Source organism: Orbicella faveolata, unplaced genomic scaffold, assembly GCF_042242905.1.
Source record: "Orbicella faveolata isolate gen_17 unplaced genomic scaffold, um_ofav_v1 contig_14, whole genome shotgun sequence".
Classification (NCBI taxonomy): domain Eukaryota; kingdom Metazoa; phylum Cnidaria; class Anthozoa; order Scleractinia; family Merulinidae; genus Orbicella; species Orbicella faveolata.
In genome coordinates, this window is record NW_028301541.1 from 16,880,810 (window position 1) to 16,902,268 (window position 21,459).

The 21,459-nt window shown below is 38.1% G+C and overlaps 4 protein-coding genes across 5 annotated transcripts; 2 read left to right on the forward strand and 2 right to left on the reverse strand.

Moving 5' to 3' along the window:
- Window positions 1-3,898: 3,898 nt before the first annotated feature.
- On the forward strand, window positions 3,899-6,908 carry LOC149114272 (uncharacterized). 2 transcript variants are annotated; one of them, XM_089286757.1, is made up of 4 exons: window positions 3,899-4,154; window positions 4,738-4,966; window positions 5,062-5,154; window positions 5,892-6,908. In XM_089286757.1, exons 2-4 carry the CDS (start codon window positions 4,754-4,756, stop codon window positions 6,828-6,830), a joined length of 1,245 nt encoding a protein of 414 aa, XP_089142883.1. In that variant the 5' UTR covers window positions 3,899-4,154; window positions 4,738-4,753; the 3' UTR covers window positions 6,831-6,908. The 2 variants fall into 2 exon arrangements, with proteins under 2 accessions (XP_089142883.1, XP_089142882.1); XM_089286756.1 differs by lacking the exon at window positions 3,899-4,154 and having other exon boundaries at window positions 4,570-4,966.
- Window positions 6,909-7,692: 784 nt separating this feature from the next.
- LOC149114273 (uncharacterized) lies at window positions 7,693-11,358 on the reverse strand. Its single transcript, XM_089286755.1, has one exon. The coding sequence runs from the start codon at window positions 11,335-11,337 to the stop codon at window positions 7,924-7,926; it is 3,414 nt and encodes a 1,137-aa protein (XP_089142881.1). The 5' UTR covers window positions 11,338-11,358; the 3' UTR covers window positions 7,693-7,923.
- On the reverse strand, window positions 11,341-12,812 carry LOC149114274 (uncharacterized; the record flags this gene model as incomplete). The annotated part of the gene is made up of 2 exons (XM_089287345.1): window positions 12,480-12,812; window positions 11,341-11,564 (listed from the first exon to the last, which is right to left on the reverse strand). Coding segments are annotated over exons 1-2 (369 nt in total), but the record flags the coding sequence as incomplete, so codon positions are not given.
- Window positions 12,813-14,543: 1,731 nt separating this feature from the next.
- Window positions 14,544-20,222, forward strand: LOC149114275 (pyroglutamylated RF-amide peptide receptor-like). Its single transcript, XM_089287346.1, has 3 exons — window positions 14,544-14,828; window positions 17,937-18,179; window positions 19,657-20,222. Exons 1-3 carry the CDS (start codon window positions 14,544-14,546, stop codon window positions 19,981-19,983), a joined length of 855 nt encoding a protein of 284 aa, XP_089143472.1. The 3' UTR covers window positions 19,984-20,222.
- The last annotated feature ends 1,237 nt before the right edge of the window (window positions 20,223-21,459 follow it).

The window sequence follows — 21,459 nt, forward strand, 5'->3', positions numbered from 1 at the left end:
TATCTAAAAGCAAAACTGTTGAAGAAAGTGATGGGGAGACAAAACTTTTAGCTATGAATGAAAGCTTTGTTAAGTTTTCAGGTTAAATTGCTTTCGCAATAAATGCGATGAAAAAACAAACTTGGTTGCCGGTTTGAATATTCTTCGGCGCGCATAATTATCACAGATCTCGTATTTCTCACATTTACAAGGTGCTGCGATTGCTTTACTTTGCTTGTGTGGTATTTTTGAGAAAATGACGTCATTTTCTCAAATTCTCAACCAAAATTAACTTGGAACAAGGAAAATTAATTGAGGCCATAGATTCTCGGAACTAAAGGTCCAAGAAAACGTGAGTTCTAATGTTCGTAATAGATTGAAATTTGACAAGACATGTAGGAATTAAAGACCTATTGTGTAAGAAAATGTAAAAATTGGATATCGAAAATTTGAACATAGTGACACTTTAATATAATATGCAGATAATACCGACCAACTTTTGTTAAATTTCTGATATTTTAAAAGCTATTGTTACAATATCTAGAAACTTGGAAATAAAATTGAAAACTGATATCTTACCTTAAGAAACGCTTAACGGACGGAGAATCGGAAGAGTTGAACGATAATTCTGTTCCCAACCCAAAAACCCGATATCACTGCATGATGACATCGGAAGAAATGGGAAAGACAGCGGTTCATTAATCATCGTATAATCTTTATACAACTTAGACCATGCGTTTACCACCCGCTGCACGTTATGTTAGGCCCCGTCCTCACTACAGGGGCACCCAACAGATCGTTTCGGTAAATTATCTGTTCGGAAGGCATTTAATTCCCTCTGATTTTCTAAAGAGAATTATCACCTCGAACTTTCGTGATATGAGAAATTTAATGTCTGTTGTTTTCGGAATTAGAACATAGTGACACTTTAATATAATATGCAGATAATACCGACCAACTTTTGTTAAATTTCTGATATTTTAAAAGCTATTGTTACAATATCTGGAAACTTAGAAATAAAAATGAAAACTGATATCTTACCTTAAGAAACGCTTAACGGACAGAGAATCGGAAGAGTTGAACGATAGTTCTGTTCCCAACCCAAAAACCCGATATCACTGCATGATGACATCGGAAGAAATGGGAAAGACAGCGGTTCACTAATCATCGTATAATCTTTATACAACTTAGACCATGCGTTTACCATCCGCTGCACGTTATGTTAGGCCCCGTCCTCACTACAGGGGCACCCAACGGATCGTTTCGGTAAATTATCTGTTCGGAAGACCTTTAATTCCCTCTGATTTTCTTAAGAGAATTGCCACATCGAACTTTCGTGATATGAGATATTTAATGTCTGTTGTTTTCGGATTGTTAAAAAATGTCGTTTTGAGTACCGAAAAAAAGGTCAGCTATCATTTTCGGAAAGGCGATAAGGCCTAAGGTTTTCGGGAAAAGGGCAAAAAAAGTCCTAATAAATTCGAGAATACTCAAGTTCCCCTAGAATAACCGAACAGGTAAAATTTTTCTTAGCGCAACCTAAAATTAACCTACAGAGCTTTAAAAGTACTCTAGATAGCCTAAAACAGCGTTTAAAAGCATTCGAGAGAAAACGGTCCTGACACTACGCCGGAGAAAATTGAAAACGCAACTTTATTTCTACGGTTAGGTCTACAATCCACGCCAATCCGTCAGGAAAGCGTATTTTTTCGTAAACGCTGTTCAAACCAGAGTAAATTGAAAACGTCGGCCTTGCGTTTTAGTTTGGACAGAAAACATTTTCTAAACGGAGCTTTTCGAAAACGATGACGTCATCATGTGACTTCCCTGACCGAGTTTTCCTCAAACACAAATCCAAAATGACCTGTGATTGTTGCGTTTTTAAATTCCTCCGGCGTAGTGTGGAAAGGGCTTTATTTGAGTAGTTATAATAAAAATGACAGCAACATTGAAAGCTGTCTGCATTCTCATATTAGAGTTTCACAAATTTTCCTTGCCTAAGCAAAATTTTGACGTTCAAATTTCTAAAGTTACATAAATTTCAGACGTATTGTAGAGGCAGGTTTCGGTAAACGATTGCTTATTCACGATGAAAGATACTGCAAGCAGTTTAACCAAGTTCAACATGCGAAACTGACAACCAAACTCCATTTGACTGCAAAAAATTTCCGGGTATTTAATTTGTCTTTGGACAGTATCTGGCTGTCATGATAGCTTTTCAAATAACATAAACATGCACCGGGTGGTGAGAACATGGTCCAAGTGGTATGAAAATGATATGATGATTAGTGAACTGCTGTCTTTCATAATCCATTTCTTCCGATGCTATCATGCAGTAATATCGGGTTTTGGCCTGTGTACCAAAATTTACGTTCAACTTCTGCTGGAATTCTCCGCCCGTTACGCGTTTGTAAGGTAAGGATTATCACTAACGAGAAATCATTTTTCGTTATTATTTCCAAGTTTCCAGATATTATATTAATGGCTTTTAGAATATCATAAATTTAGCAAACGTTTCTCAGTATTGTCTGCCTATTGTATTAAATAGGTTCTTTTAATGGTGTGAAAGCATTGATCCAAAAGAATTGCTAAAACAGGACTTCAATAATTATTTTCAATCAAATAAGAATCGTATAACACGCAACAATGAGGAAACATCCAGTAGGAACACGGTCTCTTAAAGCTGTACTTCCAGAAATCGATAGAAACACAGAGGTACCAGAGCTGTTGACATTAGCATGAAGCGAGCAAAGAGAGGTTGTATTTTGAGAATCGAAATAAATAAGTGACGTTCTTTACTTTTTGCCCCAGTGTTTCCTAAATAGAAAACATTTTCTTCGCTTTTCTATCGCGTCATAGAAAACTCCTGTAAATTTTTCTGTAACCAGAAGTGAGGGTTTTGGGAGGACTAGGAAAACTATCGGAACAGCAGCCGCATACAATATTTATTTCTGCCATTAAAGCCCTGAAGCATTCGATAGCGGGCAAACATACACAACTGTTATTGTTTTTGTTGTTGTTGTTTTGTTTTGTTTTGTTTTGCTCTTTTTTTTTTTTTTTTGTTTGTTTGTTTTTTTTTTTGTTTCCCTGAATGACCGAAAGAAGGACGTTTTGCCTCTGAGGCGAGATAATGCAACATGGCGGCAAATCCACTCAATCGTTAGCTAAGCTGATATCGATAATTCGCGCTCCCTCAGAAAATGCCTGCATGCATTTTGAAACAATTTACCCTGTAACATTAGAGAGTCTGGTTCATTGGACAAATTTAAACGCCTTCTCTGCCATAATTTTTAAACACGGCATTCATGGAAACCAGGATTTTTCTTAAGTGGCATATTAATGTAAATTAATATAATGTTAGGATTTGGATTTTTAGTCATTATTATGTCATTTTTTCTACCTGATGTTTTTACCGTGTATAAATAATGATTAAAGATTAAAGATTGAACACGTGGGCCCCTGTAACTGACACAAAAACAATGTAGTGTACTTCGTAAAACTGATGTGCCTCTTTACTAAATTAAGTGGTTAGAAAATGATCAAACCATAAGCTTAAGGTGGCGAATAATGAAAGTATGATGTTTCCTCTCCACTTTCACTTCTTCTCGCATTAAACCAGTGATATTAGCTAAGATGTCAGGAATTCATTCCTCCTTTTCTCTTTATTAAACCTAGAAGACCTCGCGACTGTGTAAAATCGACAAAACTCGACTCAGTCATGCTTCAATCATCTGGCATTGCCATAGCAACGGTACACTCTATACTCGTCGTGATAGACATCGTTGGAAATTGTCTCGTTTGTGCGATCATAAAGAAACATCGAGACATGAGGTATGTTGAAACTAAAATACCTGAATTATCAAAGTTAATTTAAAATACTACTGAAGGCTTACAAAACAACTTTAACAACTTTATATACATTACAACACAGGCACGCTTTATTTGTGTTGTTCAGAAATGGGCTATACCGCTGGCTAATTGACACGGAAGGCTCGTTAATTTACCTGTCGGCAAGCTTCGAGTTATTGTCGAGTTTGCTCCGATGACAGGGCTGAGTATCTTCGGAATTATTGAGCTCAGATGAATGAATAGGACTTGTGACTTTTGGGCGGCGATTCAGTGGATGTATTTCAAAAGAATTCAACAATGCGGCTTAATTATTGTCCCTTAAGTGCGTATCCTTTTGTTCTTTGAAGCGTGGTGATTGCGAAAAAAATGTCACCTCGTGTTTTCATCTCTTTCCACCGAAAAACGTTTCGCTCATAAGCGGCAAAGGTAATATCGGTTTATTATTGATATGCATTTTACAAGCTTGAAAATGAGCGTTTAAACGAAATTTTTGGTTCCGTATTACCGGAGAACCGCTTTGTTTTGCAAATTACAACGCAATTTGTCGCCGGCAGTGAGAACCGCGGCGGCATGTCTTCGGTCACGTCTGAATGAATTTGCTCTCGTTTGCGAGATGGAAGTCGATTAAAAAAATTATTTGAAGTGATTTGTTACCAACCGATCGCTAAGCTTTTCGTTGGATTAGTTTATTTAAGGTTAACAATCAGATACTATTAAACTACAAAGAAATGCATAAGAGTTTGTTTGAATTTGATTGACCGTGCGCTTGTCAAAACAACAGACGATATATATTGTTATGCAAATACACGCCATTACGCGGGCTTATAAATAACTGAGTCATACGCGTGGCTACTCACTTATTCTCATCACTGTAAACACACTTGATCGTCACGTTAACTAGTTTATTAGCTGTGAGCCGTGATACATGATGGAGTTTGCCGTTGGTGCTTCTGTTGAAGCTGTCGATCAGCTCGGTATTTGGGCCAAAGCCAAAGTTATTTCAGCATCCGAAAATTCGGTTGTTGTGACTTTTCCTCCATGGAGATCGGAGTGGGACCGCGAGATAAGTGACCTTTCCGAAATCAGAAAGGAAACGATCGAAGAAACGCTGATCCCGCGCCGTCTTGCACAAAAAAAGGTAAGAAGTTATTCAATGTTAATTTTGAGTTTTTTCATTTCCTTTTCCTTTTTGACGCTTATAAGTATCTCACGCAAGTTACTTTTTGCCATCAGAACCCGAATCTCAAGAAATTGTTCCACGGGGACGTTGTTTACTTGAATGGCAAAGCAGCAAATGTTCTCCAGTCAGATCCTATCAGGAAATCGGTGAGTTTCAACTCTCTGTAGCAGCAGATTTATTGTTTACATAACTTTACATCGAGTGTCAGTGGTCATGATCATACTACTAATTCTCCTTACCAGTCTCTATACAACTCTTATACTGAAAAGTAGTTTGGAGTGTTCGTAACCGATTTAAGGCAAACATTTGAATCATTGATGTTTACAAGTGTCCCCATTTAGTGGTTGTATTGCTGCTTTCATCTTGTCATCTAATGATACTGCTAGAAAAGTTAACCCTCGTCACTTACTTCTTGGCTTGTGTCTGACATTTTGCAGACTGCAAACTAAGAGAATTTATCATGTTACCATTACCATTATTGAAAGCGTACCGTAAACAGGCTAAATGAAGTGTTATTCAGGCTAACCAGAGTGAATAGTAGGCTAACTGAAGTGCATAGTAAGTTTAACCAGAGTGAAAAGTCTGCAGTCTGCATTCTGAAAATGTCAGACACTGTTTTTTGGCTAAGAAAAAATTAAAATAACCACAATACACTAATTGGCTTCAGAAGATGTTTTTTCTTTTGAGTGCCTTACTTTGCATAAAGTTTCTCAGGGCGAAGTACATTTAATTCATTATCTTTTGGAATCCTTTAACTTCTCTCATCTCTTAAATTGATTGTAATTCAAGGAATTTTTCTAGGTCTACATGTTTACTGTGTGGCCATCCAATTTTTGTGCCTGTAGTCTGAAGCCTGAAATTAATACCAAGCTTTTTATTTAAGGTAACTTTGCAACTGGTTGACAGCAAAGAAAGACAGACTGTCAAAGTTTGGGAGGTGGAAGAAGCCATTGCTCAGGAACAAGTTGAGCAGACAAGGAAGAGGCAGAGAAGAACGGTGATTACAGATCAAGGGTTGACATCAAGTTCTGAAGTTGCAGTCACCGAGATTCCATATCAGGATCAGGTTACCATGGCAGTACCTAGTAGCAGCAGTTTACACTTTTATTTCTTTATTGGGTCAAATGGCACCATTTTGAGGATTGGATCCTTGTATTCTCTTGATTTTTGTAAGGGTTCAGTTTTTATTTGTACATCCATTTCAAGAAATAAGGATCTTTTTAAGTTTAAGTTTTTGCTGTGTTCCGTAGTGGACAAAAAAGTTGAAAGTATTGATAGGGGTGTATCTTGTACAGTGAACAATGTAGCGCATGTTTCGTGTCAATCTGATGTCATTATTGGGTCAAAGGGAAAGGGTTTGGCTGACAAAGTTATTTGCGAGGGCTGGGACAGGGTTTTGTTTTGTCAAGTTAAAAATGCTGCAAATTTTTCTTACCTGTTGGACCTCAGAAAGAGTTGCTTGGCCAATCAAATACGTCAAGGTGTCTACTCGGGTATTTCACGCACTGCCACTCGTCCTGCGCAGCCTATTCACCTTGGCATATTTGATCCAATGCATGACTCTAAGATCTTGGGTCTAACAGGTGAGAACCATTTCCAAGTTTCATATTCAGGGAGGGATCTTGCAAAGTTAGATTCATTTTTGGGGGCTAATTGGGATGTTAAAATCCTGGAACCAGGAAATCCCTGTTCCCACTTTAAGTATGTTTGCAGAGTAAAATTTTTTGTTCACAGGCCCTCAATGAGCTTACGTTTAAATTTTGTTTATTCAGAGTCTAATTACCCATTTACAGTTGCTTATCGGAGTACTTGTAGTTATTAGAGCTAAGCTTTGTTTAACAATATAAGATACAGTGGAATCCCCTTATTGAACACTTGAGTTTTTGGAGCTTCTGATAAATCAAAGCCAAAGCAGTTCCCTTTCATACAGTCAGACACCGCAACATTACCACCAATTTCTCAAATTTACACCCAATATATTCCCCTATGAGGCTAAAAATATCTGGATTCCACTGTAAGTTTGTAATGTATCTTCTGAATTCCACTGTAAGTTTTTTTGACTTAATCTAGACTGAGAAGACTAGAAGCTTTTGTCATTTCAAAATAATATTATATCATAAAGGGATTCAGTTTAGGTTTTCAGTTTCAATCAACCTGTGATGGTCTGTTCAGGACTGTAGAGTTTTGGAATGTTTTGATGTCAAAAGTAATTTATTTATTTATGGTTACTAAGATGCTTGTTCTGAAAGCATTCAGTTATTATAGCAGTCACTTCTGTATAACTGACAGAATAAATTAAAGGTGGTTTGTGTACAATGGACTGTGTACTTTCGAGTAATTCCAGTTTAGCTATATGCTTGCCTTAAAAAATCTGGCTTTTGAGACTTTTGTTGGAATTTCCAGTGACCTTCTGAGGGGTGGGTATGGGTATTTTCTCATTTCTTCATTTCTGTTTCGTTTACAATCCCTAGCTAATAGGCAGGGACAAAAGTCAGACCCGATCATTAACTCGGATCGCTGATTTGAATGAGAATAGCACTACCTGCTGTTCTTATTCAAATCAGCCATCTGAGTTGATCCATTCCGACTTTAGTCCCTGCCTATTAGCCAGGGATTGTAAATGAAACAGAAATGAAAAAAATCTTTTGAAAAAATACAGCAAGGCAATGAGTGTCTTACAACAGTTTTTGTTTTAAAACCAAGAAAAGAATTTTAATGCCAAAAAATCCTAAATTTACATTGCAAGAAATGCGCTGTAGTCTTATTTACCAGTGCCTGACTTACAAAATATTATATGATTGAGTGTGTGTCTAATAGGGGGATAAAGTGTGTTTTGGATACAGCTTGTTTGCAGTGAACTTTGATTTGTAGGGGACTATTCACACGATCTGCCAACAGTAATTTCTGTTATCAGTTCAGTTCATCCTTGAAAATGCGAACTCAGTGTAATCAATGCCTGAATGTGTGCTTTGATTGGATTGTGCAAGTTCGAGTGCTCTATTCCATTTTTCTGTTTTATGCTGAAATTCAGCCTGTCCCATTTCCTTGTACTGTTTTTGCTCCTCCTCACTGAGTAATTTCCACTGCTGTCCAATTACTTTGCTGATCTCTGACATGCCCTTCTCGCAATTTTCTTTAACATGCTGTGCATAGGCCTTTGTGTTGTACACAATGAATCCGTTTGCTGGTCGTTTCGGTTTTTGCTTTGGGATATCATTTTCTTTGTTAGAATCATCCTGTTCTGTCAACTCTGGCTTTCGCTTTCGTCGCATGGCCTTCTTGAGCTCTCGGTGGGCACTTTTAGTAGTACTGACCAAAAGTTCACTTTGTCTTATAACTCTTGCATGAGCCAGTGTATTAGTGGGTGCACTGTCCAAGTTGTTTAATTTGAGCTTGTACTTATGGATATCTGGAAGGACTTTATCATTGTCAGCTGCAAGCACAAATTGTTTTGAGATAATTGGCCACTTGAAACGATATGCATAAACTATCGGTTTGTTGATCTTTTTGATATCCTTTTCAAGCTCTTTCTGTGATGTTATCAAAATGAAGTCTGCATCAGCAGCTTGTGCCACATCCCTTGTAAACACCTTCCCACCATTCCGAACAATAACTGGAGTGAGTTGTTCAGCATTCGTGATGCCACTTTTGTCCTTCTCGTTAAGTCTTCCAGAAATGACAAAAGTGAGTCCATTCAAAACTTGAGGATCAGGGTCACAAAGTGATGTAATTTCAACAAAGAAAGGAGGTTCTTTAGGATTAACAGCCACTTTTACACGCTTTTTCTGTGGAGTAATTTCCCAAACCATTGCCTTGGTTGTCTGCCCACCTTTCTCAATGAAGACTCTGTCTCCTCTCTTGTAGTTGTCAGCTTCCTGGCTTCGCAGAGATGTATCTTCAACATTTAAACTCTTCAGTAAAGGTTGATTTCCTACTGCTGCTTCTGACTGAGGGAGTTGATGCTCTGGAGTAGAAGACTGAAGAGTGATATTGTTATCAGCTTCTTGGCTTGGCAGAAATGAATCTTCAACATTCAAGCTGTTAAATGAAGGCTGATTTTCTGCTGCAGCTTCTGACCGAGGGAGCTGTTGCTCTGGATTAGAAGACTGAGGAGTGCTGGTGAGCTCTTGGCATGATGAATTACCAGCCTGGACTGAGGGAGATTCAACCGCCTTCATTTCAGTAGTGTAGTCAAGGCCTTCCTCTTCAAATTTCTTTTGAACGTATAACTCATATGCTTCCTTGACTGCTGTTGGGCACTTCTCTATACGTCTTCTTAGAAATCTGTAGTGCCACATAAATAGTGTGATAATAGGGTCTTGCTTCTTCCAACCTCCTCCCCTGGCAGAGTGTCCAAAGTACAAACATTGGTGCAAGTAATGTGTTCTTTCGCCACCCTCCGTGCCTCCACGAAACAATGAATGGAACGGCAAGTCTCTGAGCATGATGGGGAATACATCCACTCTTTTCATGAGGTAAGGGTAAAGCTTTGATGATCCATAGCGCAGCAAAGTTAAGGCATGGAAGAGATCAGCAAGTTTCACATACTTGTCTATTTCAGTGTCTGTAAGACCAAATCTGTAATCGGATGGATCTTTAGAGCCAACAGATGCTCCTGAATTCAATCGGTCAGGAAATTGCCTCGGGTCTTCATCCCACCGTTCCAATTTATGAAGTTCCCAGTTCACATCCCATATTTTCATCTCGAGGTCATATTCTGAAATTTTCAAAGAAGGCCAATTCAGTTCATTCTTCAGGTGAACAGGCAAATCAAAAAACACTTCTTTGCTGGCAACATTCTCCAGAATTTCTGGGTAAGGGCTTCCTGCATATTCACTTGCTGGTGACGATACTGTCTCAGCATGATTCACATTAAGTGTAATCTGCTCCAGCTTCTTGCCCTCATACCGTAGTTCGAATTTGCCATTCCTTACTCCTCTGGCATTTATGTTGCTGATAAAGTGGTTTAAAGTTTGTTCTTTGGCAGCATGCCCTCCCATAGTTTGCTGGCCTTCTAAATTTAAACAGGTCATACAACGATCAAACACCATATGTTCTGTTAGTCTACAGAAGCAGTGATTTCCATCTGGAATGTAGCATGATGTCGGCAGTGATGGAAGAAGTGATTCCGGATGCTCTCTGTTGATTCTGCGACCAATTTCCGATCGAAATCCTGTGTTCTCTCCAACCTTGCACCTTGTCTCCTTGGTTTCATAATTGTACATTGTGAAGGAATCTGTACTTGTGGAATCCAACCCACCTCCAAGTAAATTATCTGAAAATTTCGAATCAGATGATATGAACACTTTGTGTCCTCTGTTAATCATTGATTCTATCCAGGAATTTAGACTGCCTCGCTTTGTGGGATCGCCAAGGTTCAGTTCCAAATTAAGGCGCGTGTCCTTTCCGTAAAAAATTGAAAGCGGCCAGTACTCTTCTGGGCTATGGTAGCTTAGACCATGAAACATAGCTTCACTGTTTAATACATTTAGTGTTATTGCCACACTGTCCTTCCCACCAAAATTTCTACCATCTCCGTAAATCTTCCACCATTCATTTGGAGGCAGCCACCAGTACAAAAAGAGCAATGTCTCCCTGAGTCTCTCTGGACTGATTTGCCATCCAGAGTGCCTTCTTTGTGGTTGCCAAACCACTTCAAACTCCCTTCGAAGTTTTGCCTTGAGGATGTTCACCTTGGATTCTGAGTCAAAATATCCTGGCAATTTCCGTCTCAGTTCACGCAACATTTCTGTTGGATTGGTGGTGTCCTGAAGATTGAGCACCTCAATTGCTGACAGGTGATAGTGTTGGGCAGCATCCTGTTGTATGATGAGGTCATAAATCGGCTTCCTTTTCTGGGGATCGTGAGCAATTTTGGCCAAATTTACAACATCCTGAGGGGTTAAACTTCCATCCCAGTTTTCATTATGATCATGATCATCTCCCTTGCCATTAGTTACTGTTTCTGCCAATGATGCAATGAAATCATTTTTTGAGCCATGATGAACATTTTTTGCGAGTTTTGTAAGTTCATCTCTCTGCAGATTCAGGCGACGGACAACTTCTCTGGAGGTGAACTTTCGCCCCTTATCTTGTGTTTGCCTTATGCTTTCTTGGCGTGTCAGAAGATCTTGAGTGCGGATGCGTTTAGACATTGATGCTTGCTGATCGTGATTGCAAGGTGGAGTTACTGTCAATGGCGTTGCAAGAATTTGGGTTGATGCACTTGTCGATGTTGATGGCATTGTCGAAACTGGCGTTGATGGAAGCACAGGAGTTTGTGGCTCAGAAATAGTGGTTGGATATTCAGATAATGCAGTTGGTATCATAGATGGTTGTTCAGGTGTAGATGAAGGATGCTCACGTGGTGTTGTAGCAGCAGCATTTACAAGTATTCCGATTAAATCACAGCGCAGTTGTATTGCAGTAGTTGTTTCCTCCCCTTGCAAAGTACTGGTGATGGTAAATAGTAGCAGAAGTGCAGCTTGGCATGACATGTGGGTGCGAATTTTTGCTGCATCACGTTTGAATACATATTCTTCTCTTACAACTAAACCTGGAGACATCAACAAAAAGTTGTTCTGTTTAATATAAAGGTAATGTGTAATGCCATGATTTCACCTTTTAGAAGTGCATAATATTTGCACTTGGTTATTAAACATAATTTTCACATGTCTTGTTGTGGCAGATCTGGAGGAGGGCCTTGGCCTTTTTAGAACAAAAAGAGACCCCAAAAAATTAATTTTGAGAGAAGCCCCATTATTTTTGGGTATGGATGACTGGCTTGACACTCACCAGAGCCATTGGTTTTGGCTGGCACAGCAGCCAATGTATAAAATTAAAAACTATTTGTCAATGAAACACATTTCATAGCTTTGTTAACTGTGGTTATGGAGTGCTTTGCAAGAATTTCAACAATTTAAATCTAATTGAATAATCACAAATCACAAAAAAACACTTTGCTGGATTAGAAAATATAGCTGTAATGTACTCTGGCGTGCATAACATACGGTTAATTGCTCATGATACTGAGAAACAACAAAAAAATACTGCAGATCCTTTGTTTAGTTTTTCAGTTTTTGTAACAAAAATTTGCAAAAAACTCAAACAAGCAGAGGTAATTTGTTGTATTTGAAAACAAAACTCGTCTCAGCCTAAGATTTTACTTTCATTGGAAAAGATACTGGTTATGTCCAGGTAGCGATGACTACAAAAAAGACTGGGATAATGTTTCTTTATGGAACTCAAAATTCTCACAACTACAATAAAAGAATCGTGTGGTCGCAAGAAAGGAGAATTTATAGTTCATAGTTCTTTAACATCGTTCGTTCCCTATCACCTTCATTGAACTAGCATTATTAAATAAAGAACAACAATCAATTTTTTTCAAGCATTCAGATTTATTGTGTTGTATCATTAATCGCAAAAAACACTGGCTTTAAAATACAATATTCTGATTCGTAAGCCTTACCGTGCTTTTGAAGAACTGCGTCCAGATGTTTGTATCCCTTCTTCTTTACGTGAGTTTTCAATCCAAGTGTAAGAAGAAATGAATTGTCAATCTTGAAGAACTTTTTGTTCCCAACGAACGTCGCTTTCAAGTTTTCTGGCCACATTTGCGGGACAATTGTCGGTCAAGAGTGTCATCCTAAAGGTAAACAATGGATTTATTTATACGTTTCAGTCGTGAGCTTACCGATCAAGGGAATCGCTGACTTCACGGTGGAAAACATGTAAATAAGTGACCCTGTGTTTTGTACATTAGCTCAATGAATTTCACATACGTTTCAATGGACTTACCGTCAAAAGTGTTTTGATTTCTGGAAGGATGAACTGCCATTTAGACTTCTGAGATTTTTAAACACGCTGTCACCTTGAATTCGTTCGATTAACAACTCGCGTTGTTGTGATCCGCGATGCTGACCCGAAACACACAATTTGTTGATACTGCCGTGACACTAAACTTCTGAAAAGATGAAATGTCGTTGATAATTTTGAGATTTGGCTTAAAAAAAGCTTGTAAATAAACTTAAATTCGCCCGATTCAGCTCCGCTTAACTCGCGTTGATTTGTTGGTCGTCACAGCAACCACATGGATCTGACCAATAGAAATCGCGTTTGATTCATTGCCGTGACGTTTATACTCGACTCGATCGTTTCGTACCAGAAAAGCTAAAAGACAAAAGAAAACATCTAAAGGAACAGTAAATGACAAACGAAAGGGTACACAGAATTCAAAATCCAACACACTCGTTTTATTTTCTTCTTGCTTATGAATGTCTACGTTTAATTCGGTGAAAACGGGCCGACTTCCAATAGCTAGCTATCGATCGACAGAGTTTTTTTATAAATAATCGAGCGGGCTTCCGTTCCATGGGTTTATGTTCACTTGGACTCATCAAAGCGGTATGATTTTAACAAAGCGAGACGTCAAAAATCGTAGCTTAGATTCAAATGAACGCTGGAATGAATAAAAGGAGCGAATTTATTGATGAAAAACATTCCAGACACTAGAATGTTTGAGAGTGTTTTTGCGGTCAGACGCCGAGCAATGCGTTCATGTCAATTTCTCAGCCTTTCCCGGGGCCTTTCCACGTGCATGCTTTGAGCTTTTCCAGACCTTTCTTACGAATAAATTAAAATATGTCGCAACAATAGGGTTTAAAAAATCAATCAAGCAGAAATCCTAACACAAAGCAAAAATATCGCACCTAACATCAAAGCGTTTGCGCTCGTGCAGTAGCCAGCCACATGTTCGGAAAGTAATCGGTCCGTGAATTATGAATATTCAATGAGAAAGAACAATAGCGTGAATATATGAATAATAATCGACCCACAAAATGTGGGTACACACTTAAAGCGTGCCTGTGTTGTAATGAACAGTGAACGGAAATAGAAAACTGCTGGCTTGTGATTTACATAGTCTGATGTGGACATGGGAGAACGTTTGAGAGAACTATAAAGAGATTTTTGAAAGTTCTTCAATTATAAGTTGACGTATTCAAATTTACATCGGAGTATAAGAATTACAACTCAGGTAACTCAGCCGTTTTAATTTTTTTTAACTTAACATCGTCACAATTAGTTATTTCTTTCAGACGAAAGTCCATTGTATTATTTACACTCCAAGCAATATTTCTAATGCCAACAGCTCCTGTATGTTCGCAATGTAGATAATATAACCATGCTCCTATCTTGTTCAGCCATTCTTCTGAAGCTATGCAAGAGAGGATAAAGAGTAAGAGAGTAAGTCCTCGATAAAGGCCTTATTTTTAAGGTAATCCCTCTCAAGTTATTTTTAGACATGAACCTAATTCTGATTAATTTCACTACGCGCGTAACATGGAAGTTTTCGTGGAGGATGAAAACTAATGTGAAGCTGCTTGTGCCGTCCAGTTGAGGGGACTGCCTTTCTCTAGGCCCTCCTGAGGTTTTCGAAGCTTGACGTCGTCTAAAAATAATGTAAAAGAGATTACCGTTGTAATAAGGTCTATTAGAAGAACTAAATATCTTACCCTTCGTCCTCTCTTGATTTATGATATTCCACAGGACTCCCTTCAACTATTTACTTGTGAACCTGGCTGTAGCGGATGCTTTGTTTGCGACCTTTGTTACACCGGAGACTTTCTTCAAGATCACCCCCACTCACCCAGGGGGAACATTTGGTACAGTTTTCTGCAAATTAGTGACGGGTGGAGGCTTGGCATGGACTGCTGGATCCTCCTCGGTGGTCACTTTGGTTGCAATTGCCGCTGAACGATATTTTGCGGTAATCTATCCTGCTGGCAACGTGGGCAAACTTACCAAGCGTAAACTGAAGGTCCGTCACTGACAAAGTTTAATTATTACTATTAGTATATTCCAAACTAGTGGATAACTTTTTTCACGTATTCCGATTGGCTGTTTATACTCGGATTACGTAGGCATTTATGAAAAGGGTCTATAAGCGAAATGCTTTCTTTGTTTTTTACCGTAACATAAGAAGACATTTTCGCAGTCTATCAAGCAGCTGGAGCATTTCTTTCGATTAAGAAAACTTCAATTATAAACAATTATTGGATGAGGTTTTTGTAATATCTGGAATAATCAAGGTCGAGGTAAGTGTTATCAGCCGAAGCCGAAGGCTTCGGCTGATAACACTAACCGAGACCTTGATTATTTCGGATATCACACAAACCTAATCTCATAAATGTTTTATTATACATTGTTTTAAAGAAAATACCGACAAACGCACTGAGCACAGTTTATTCAATTTTCAACAAGCCATGTTCTTACGTGAACTTGACATTGCTCTTGGAAATCATGCACTGCGCGCGCAACCTACCAATTATTTACTAATCTGCTAGCAGATCAGTGAATAATCTGTAGGTCGCGCTGTTTCCTAGAATTAACTTCAGGCTTCTAGCCAATGAGAAGACAGATCGTGACTACAATGTATAATAATTACTATTAGTATATACCAAACCAGTGGATAGTGTTCTTCACGCATTCTGATTGGCTACAAAAACTTGGAATAGTGGTACTACCGCCTCCTAAGCCCGTGAAAAAAAAAGTGATTTCTTTGTTTTCTACCGTATAGGGCCCCTCACCTTTAAAGGAATAAGAAATCACTAAACAAATTCAATCATTGGCGTGTTTAGGTGCTCTTAAATTTGGACCATTCTGTGATACCTTCGTATAAGTTTTCATCTTACATCATAACATATTTTTGATGGTTGAATCGGTATAACAAATACTTGACAATTCAAGGAAAAATGTATTTCCGGTTTTTCAGATAGATCTCATTGAGCTTAATATATAGAATAATTAAAGGGAAAAATATTGATTCTGAACAAAGCTATGAATAAACAACAACTTCAAGTTGTATTAATAACCTCTACTTGATACCTGTCATCAAGTTGGTACTCAGTTGTCGCATAAACTAAACTTAAAATAACACTCACGTAACAAGAGCGCATAGTCAAGTTGTTGTTTATGAGATTAGAGGACTTAAGATTTGAGTACGAGTACGAGATCGAATACGAGAACGACTTTTCAATTCTAGTTTTCAGGCTTCACATTATCACGACACATACCCATTTCATCCCAGGAGCTACCCTCTTTACCTAAAACCAGCATGAACAGCGAGGACTCTGGAAACGTCACTGATTTGAAAATCGAAAATTGAACTCGTACTCAATCTCGTACTCGTAGTCCAATCTAAAGCCCTCTATTATCACAAGACTTGTGTCGAATTTTCCGCGCGCACTTCCAGTTTTTCAGTTGCGTTAGCAAATTGTTAGCTTACATTATTGATGTCGTCAAAGAAGCACGAAAGGTTTTGGCCGCTTTCAGGTGCAAAGAAGGCACACTAAGTGGAAAATGTGTCGAAATTTTCCGGTAAGGATTGGGCCGATGCACGGGACAAACAAGGGCACAAATAATAGCTACCTGACTATAAGAATCCCTTATCTGCGATGAAATGTTTTAAGAAGATATCAAACCAGACCTACTGATCTAACTCGTTACCAGTGTGAGGGGTATTGTTATTCGTTGAAACTCATCCCTGAAAAATAGCTTGATGCGTTAACAGGTTTAAGGTGGTTCCCTAAGTTATTTACGAACACCCTCCCTGTAGAGCGCGAGTTAGAAAACGAAACTTAGTTAATTTCTCTTAAAGTTTTCCATGTAGAGATTTACCAGTATGAGTACTGTTAAAAAATAAGGCTTATTTTGTGGTTGTCAATTTTTGATTTAAGGCCGTTGCCATGGCAACCTCTCATCTAACGACAGGCAGATACATCTCTCATTTTGGCCTAAACTCTTAAAATATTTATACTTTCCTTCGGTGAATTTTTTTCATACTTTGCCACTTCATGGAAATGATATTGTTTGACATTTTGAATCGGTAAAAAGGTAAAGTTGTTCAGACGGTTTTTCCAATATTCTGTAATTTGTCATTCTTTTAAAATATTGGATTAGCTCTGACCGATTTTAACAAAAATAGGGTATTTTAAAGAACTTGTATGTGGTTACAACTGAGCCAAATTAAGAAAAAAATTCACCGAAGGAAACGCGAGAAAATTAACTGTCAGTTTTGCTTTTAGTGCTCATGTTGACGTCACAAAAATCGAAAAACACTGACGTTTTCCTTTGGGCGCGTGTAGATTACTCGAGCTTTTGTCCTATGCCCGCACACAATCGTAAAACTATAGGGAGCCACCTTAAGGTGATTCCTCAGAATTGTATTGCGCATCCCTACTGCGCACGATTTTCGCGTCATTAGCGCGCTCTCACGAGCGCGTGCACATACACAGCATATACAAAATGGTGGCTTTTTTCTAAACGGCTTGGCTTGCGAGAGACAAATCATCAATTTTTCCTCGGAAACTAGTACCGGGACCTAACGATTTTATTATTTAGTTTGAATGCAGAGATCACCTTTTTTCCATACAGTGAATATGGACCAATTTCTATCTCAGGGTAAAAAATTATCACAGAAAATGAGAGTATAGCTAGCACTGGTAAAAGATAATATGTGGCCTCAGAACAATGCGTGCTTGGAACATATTGTATCCCTGTCGACTAAATATGAGTGCCCTTATCATGAAACGCGCATCAAATTGGTCCTGAACATTTATGTAATATATCCATTGTTGTATTTCTCGCTTAACTTTCTCTCTATTTTTCTGCTCTCTTAAAGCGTAATGTGAATGGTTCAAATCTAAACGTTTCTGAAAGCAAAAGCAAATAACTTCAGGAGCGATGGGGTTTATTGAAGGACTTCCTCCTCCAAAACGAATATGGGGACCTCTTCTTTTTTATTTCAAATTTTACGTTCTCTTGATATAAGAAGTCAACAGGTAAAGTTTGAAAGAAAATCTATTGTGAGTTCTATTTCGATGGAATTACCTTAAATAGTCGTCTGTTTTATGCTTTCCTATTTCAGGTGATCATTCCTGGTTCTTGGATCTTCGCTTTAATATTCTTCATACCGGATATCACGGGCTTAAACGTAAAAGATAATGCCTGTGTGCGGATGGATGAAGCATGGCTGCAAAAAGCCTCTTTTTTGCTCTGGTCAATCATTGTAGTTGCGGCCATGGTACTGATGGCCGGGTTGTATTTCAGAATCGTGTACACCCTGTGGTTTAAACGTGATCCTGAGAATCAACTCGCCTTCCAACAGATGGTAAGTACTGATTAACAAAGAAGTTGAACACGTGAACATTTTTCGTTCGTTTTCCTTACGATAATTACTGAAGTATGCAAATTAACGTTCATGATCGAAACTTCTATGTAGCTAAGTTTATTCGATCATATTCTGATGTTATGTGCCCCGAACATAACATTCTCCACCATGCAGTTACCAATACAAACAGTCGCAAGCCAAATATTATTCTTTCTGTGTTTTAAAATGTCTTCACGTTTGTAAATACTGTTAATACTTAAAAGGTTTGTTAAGTCTGTGATCCAGCAAATATTCCCTTAAAGTACCAATATGATCAAATTCTCGATACCCATTTTTTTACATTTTCGTACACAATAGGTCTTTCCTAGATATCTTGGCAAATTTCAACCTATTACGAACATTAAAACTCATGTTATTTGAACCTTTATATCCGAGAATTTACGGCCGCCATTAATTTTCCTTGTTCCAAGTCTTGGTTGAGAATTGTAGAAATTGACGTCATTTTCCCAAAAATACCACACGGTTTGAAATTATACGAACAATAAGTACAGCAATTCGCACAAAGAATAACAAAAACTTTGGTTCATGTATTCGTGCAATTTCCGACATTAACTTTTATTACAATTTCAACCCGTCCAGTATTTTTGAGAAAATGACATCATTTTCTGAAATTCTCAACCAAGACTTGGAACAAGGAAGATTAATGGCGGCCGTAAATTCTCTGAAATAAAGGTCCAAAAACCGTGAGTTCTAATGTTCGTAATAGACTGAAATAGGAAAGACCTATAGGCCCTTTGCTCGATCCGGTCTTATGGTACAAAATCACACATGCTGGTGAGCAAGTTCCGCAGTGGGACTTCCAAAACAAAGGCAGGTCCAGTTGAACTGGTACGAGTTGCACTGTTTTGGAAGTCCCACTGTGAAACTTGCTCACCAGCATGTGTGATTTTGTACCATGTGACCGGATCGTGCAAAGGGCCTATTGTGTACGAAAATGTAAAAAAAAAAAAATGGATATCGAGAATTTCATCATGGTAGCACTTTAAGAGAAACTGATATTTTCACCTTGCCAAAAATATCAGCTACTGAAGACTTTATTGCCGTTAGTTCAGTTGCCAGGTTTCTAGCTAGTCCAGGACCGCACTTCCAAATCAATATCGATCTGTTACAGATTTCAACACCATTCTCGAATTAACTTAAATAAATTTGTCGGCTCTGTTCTAATTCTTCTTCTATTATTTGAATTTGTAACATTAGGTAGAAGAAATGCTATTCTGTATAAATTGGAGAGTAAATGAAGTTTGCATGCTTGTCTGTCTGTCCGTCTGTTTCTCTGGCTGTATGTATGCATGATCTTTGTATGCACACAACATTGTCATTGTGACACCGTTAGGGATACATATTCTGTTTGCAGGACCTTTCTTGACAACTCATTTGTTACTATCTAAATCGGATTTATGTCTCTCTCTGCACACAGAGCGTCCTAAGAGTGCGGAAGCGAGTCAATTTGATGGGGGTAACTGTCACCGGCATATTTGGAATCTGTTGGGCCCCTGAAGTAATTGCGCACAACTTAGACTCCTACACATCCCTCAGTGTCAGTGAACTCGCCTACGCTGTTATTCATATGCTAATACTCTTCAGTTCTGCCGTCAACCCATTTGTGTACGCTCTGGTTAACAAAACCTTCCGAGAAAAGCTTAAGGGAATGATATGCTGTAGCTGTACAAGCTCCACGGGGTCCACGGGAAATCAAGTTTGCCAACGTCAGGGACATCGTCTTTGGAGCGATCAAAAAATGTAAAACACTTCTTCTTTTGATGCTGCTTTTTTATATATGTTAGCACTTTAAAATGCCTTGCGAGATAGCAATTCTCCTCTCTTTTTCTGACCAGCAAGAGAAGGGAATCCTTCACAGGGTGTGCAACTTTACAGGAGTATTACCTTTCATAGATCTGGCAGGAAGGTTATTGCAATTCTTCAATTTAGCGCCAGGAGCGCTATTTACATTTGGTAGTTTAAACGAACTCGCTTATTTGAAAAGGGGGCGTTAATTCCTTTTTCATATTATTATTATTATTATTATTATTATTATTATTGTTATTATTATTATTTATTTATTTTTTTTTTTTTACAATGTGCCTCAGTGCTTTAATGAAAAACAGAAACTTTAACTCAAGAACTTTGATAATGTTCAATATTGCGCTCAGAGTTCATTCATAGTTCATTCATCTAATCAGTCTATTCAATGTAAATGCTTTGAACTTACTTTCACTTTCGCTTTGGGTACGCTTAGCTTGCATATAAAGAGGGTGCTTAATGAATTTGGAATAGGGGAGGGGAGGGTGCTTATTAGGTGTTTATTATACCATATACCATCTACGGGTATGTACATAACAAACTGACAACGCGACCAGCTCCCGTTGTCTTGCACCAGTAAATAACCCAGAGGCCATTGATCTTAATTCCGTTTAAGTCTGAATTTTTTCAGGCTTAGATATCATCACAGCTGCTTAAGTTGTGTATGTAAGAGCTGCATGATCATTCATGTATTTGCATTCATTAAAGTTTATTATTCGTTCACGAGCATGTGCACCCTCCTGCGTTATTATGGGTAGCCAGCATCCCTATCATTTATGTTTTTAATTTATAACAATAATTATTATAATAAATTATTTCTAGATCTCGGGTGAAATAAAAGTGTTTGTTTATTTTTTTTGTTGTTGTTGTTGCATATGTTCACTGCTTCTGTATATATAGACAATAGCTTCCATTTGGTGCGAAAAAATGCTCAGAAATTTTTCCGTGGGCAATATCTGTTCCTCGGAAGGGAACAGCTTTCGAGCTCCGAGAGTAAAGTTCGAGGAAAACTGTGAGTTCCGAGGAACAGATAATGTCCAAGGACAAATATCCGATCATTTTTTTAAAGTCAATGGAGGCTATTGGAGGAGGCAATCGTTTGGAGGCAATTCGTAGATTTTTATTTGAGACTCTTTCAGATAGGGATGACTACGTTGAAGTCGACACCCTGACTCAAGTTGTTAAATTTAGTTCCTGATTAATTTTAACCCATCGTATAGTCTATCACTAGTAAATCATAGCTCCTGTGTCAATCAAAATATGTAAATGTACTTGTATTAAACAGTTTTGTAAATCTTTCTATAAGTGGTTGCATAACAATCTTATTTTTTATTTATTTATTTATTTATTTTTAATATAAATATAGATGTGGCCCGCCTAGATTAGCCCAGGCTACCTGCGGGTTCGCGCTGTTGCTATT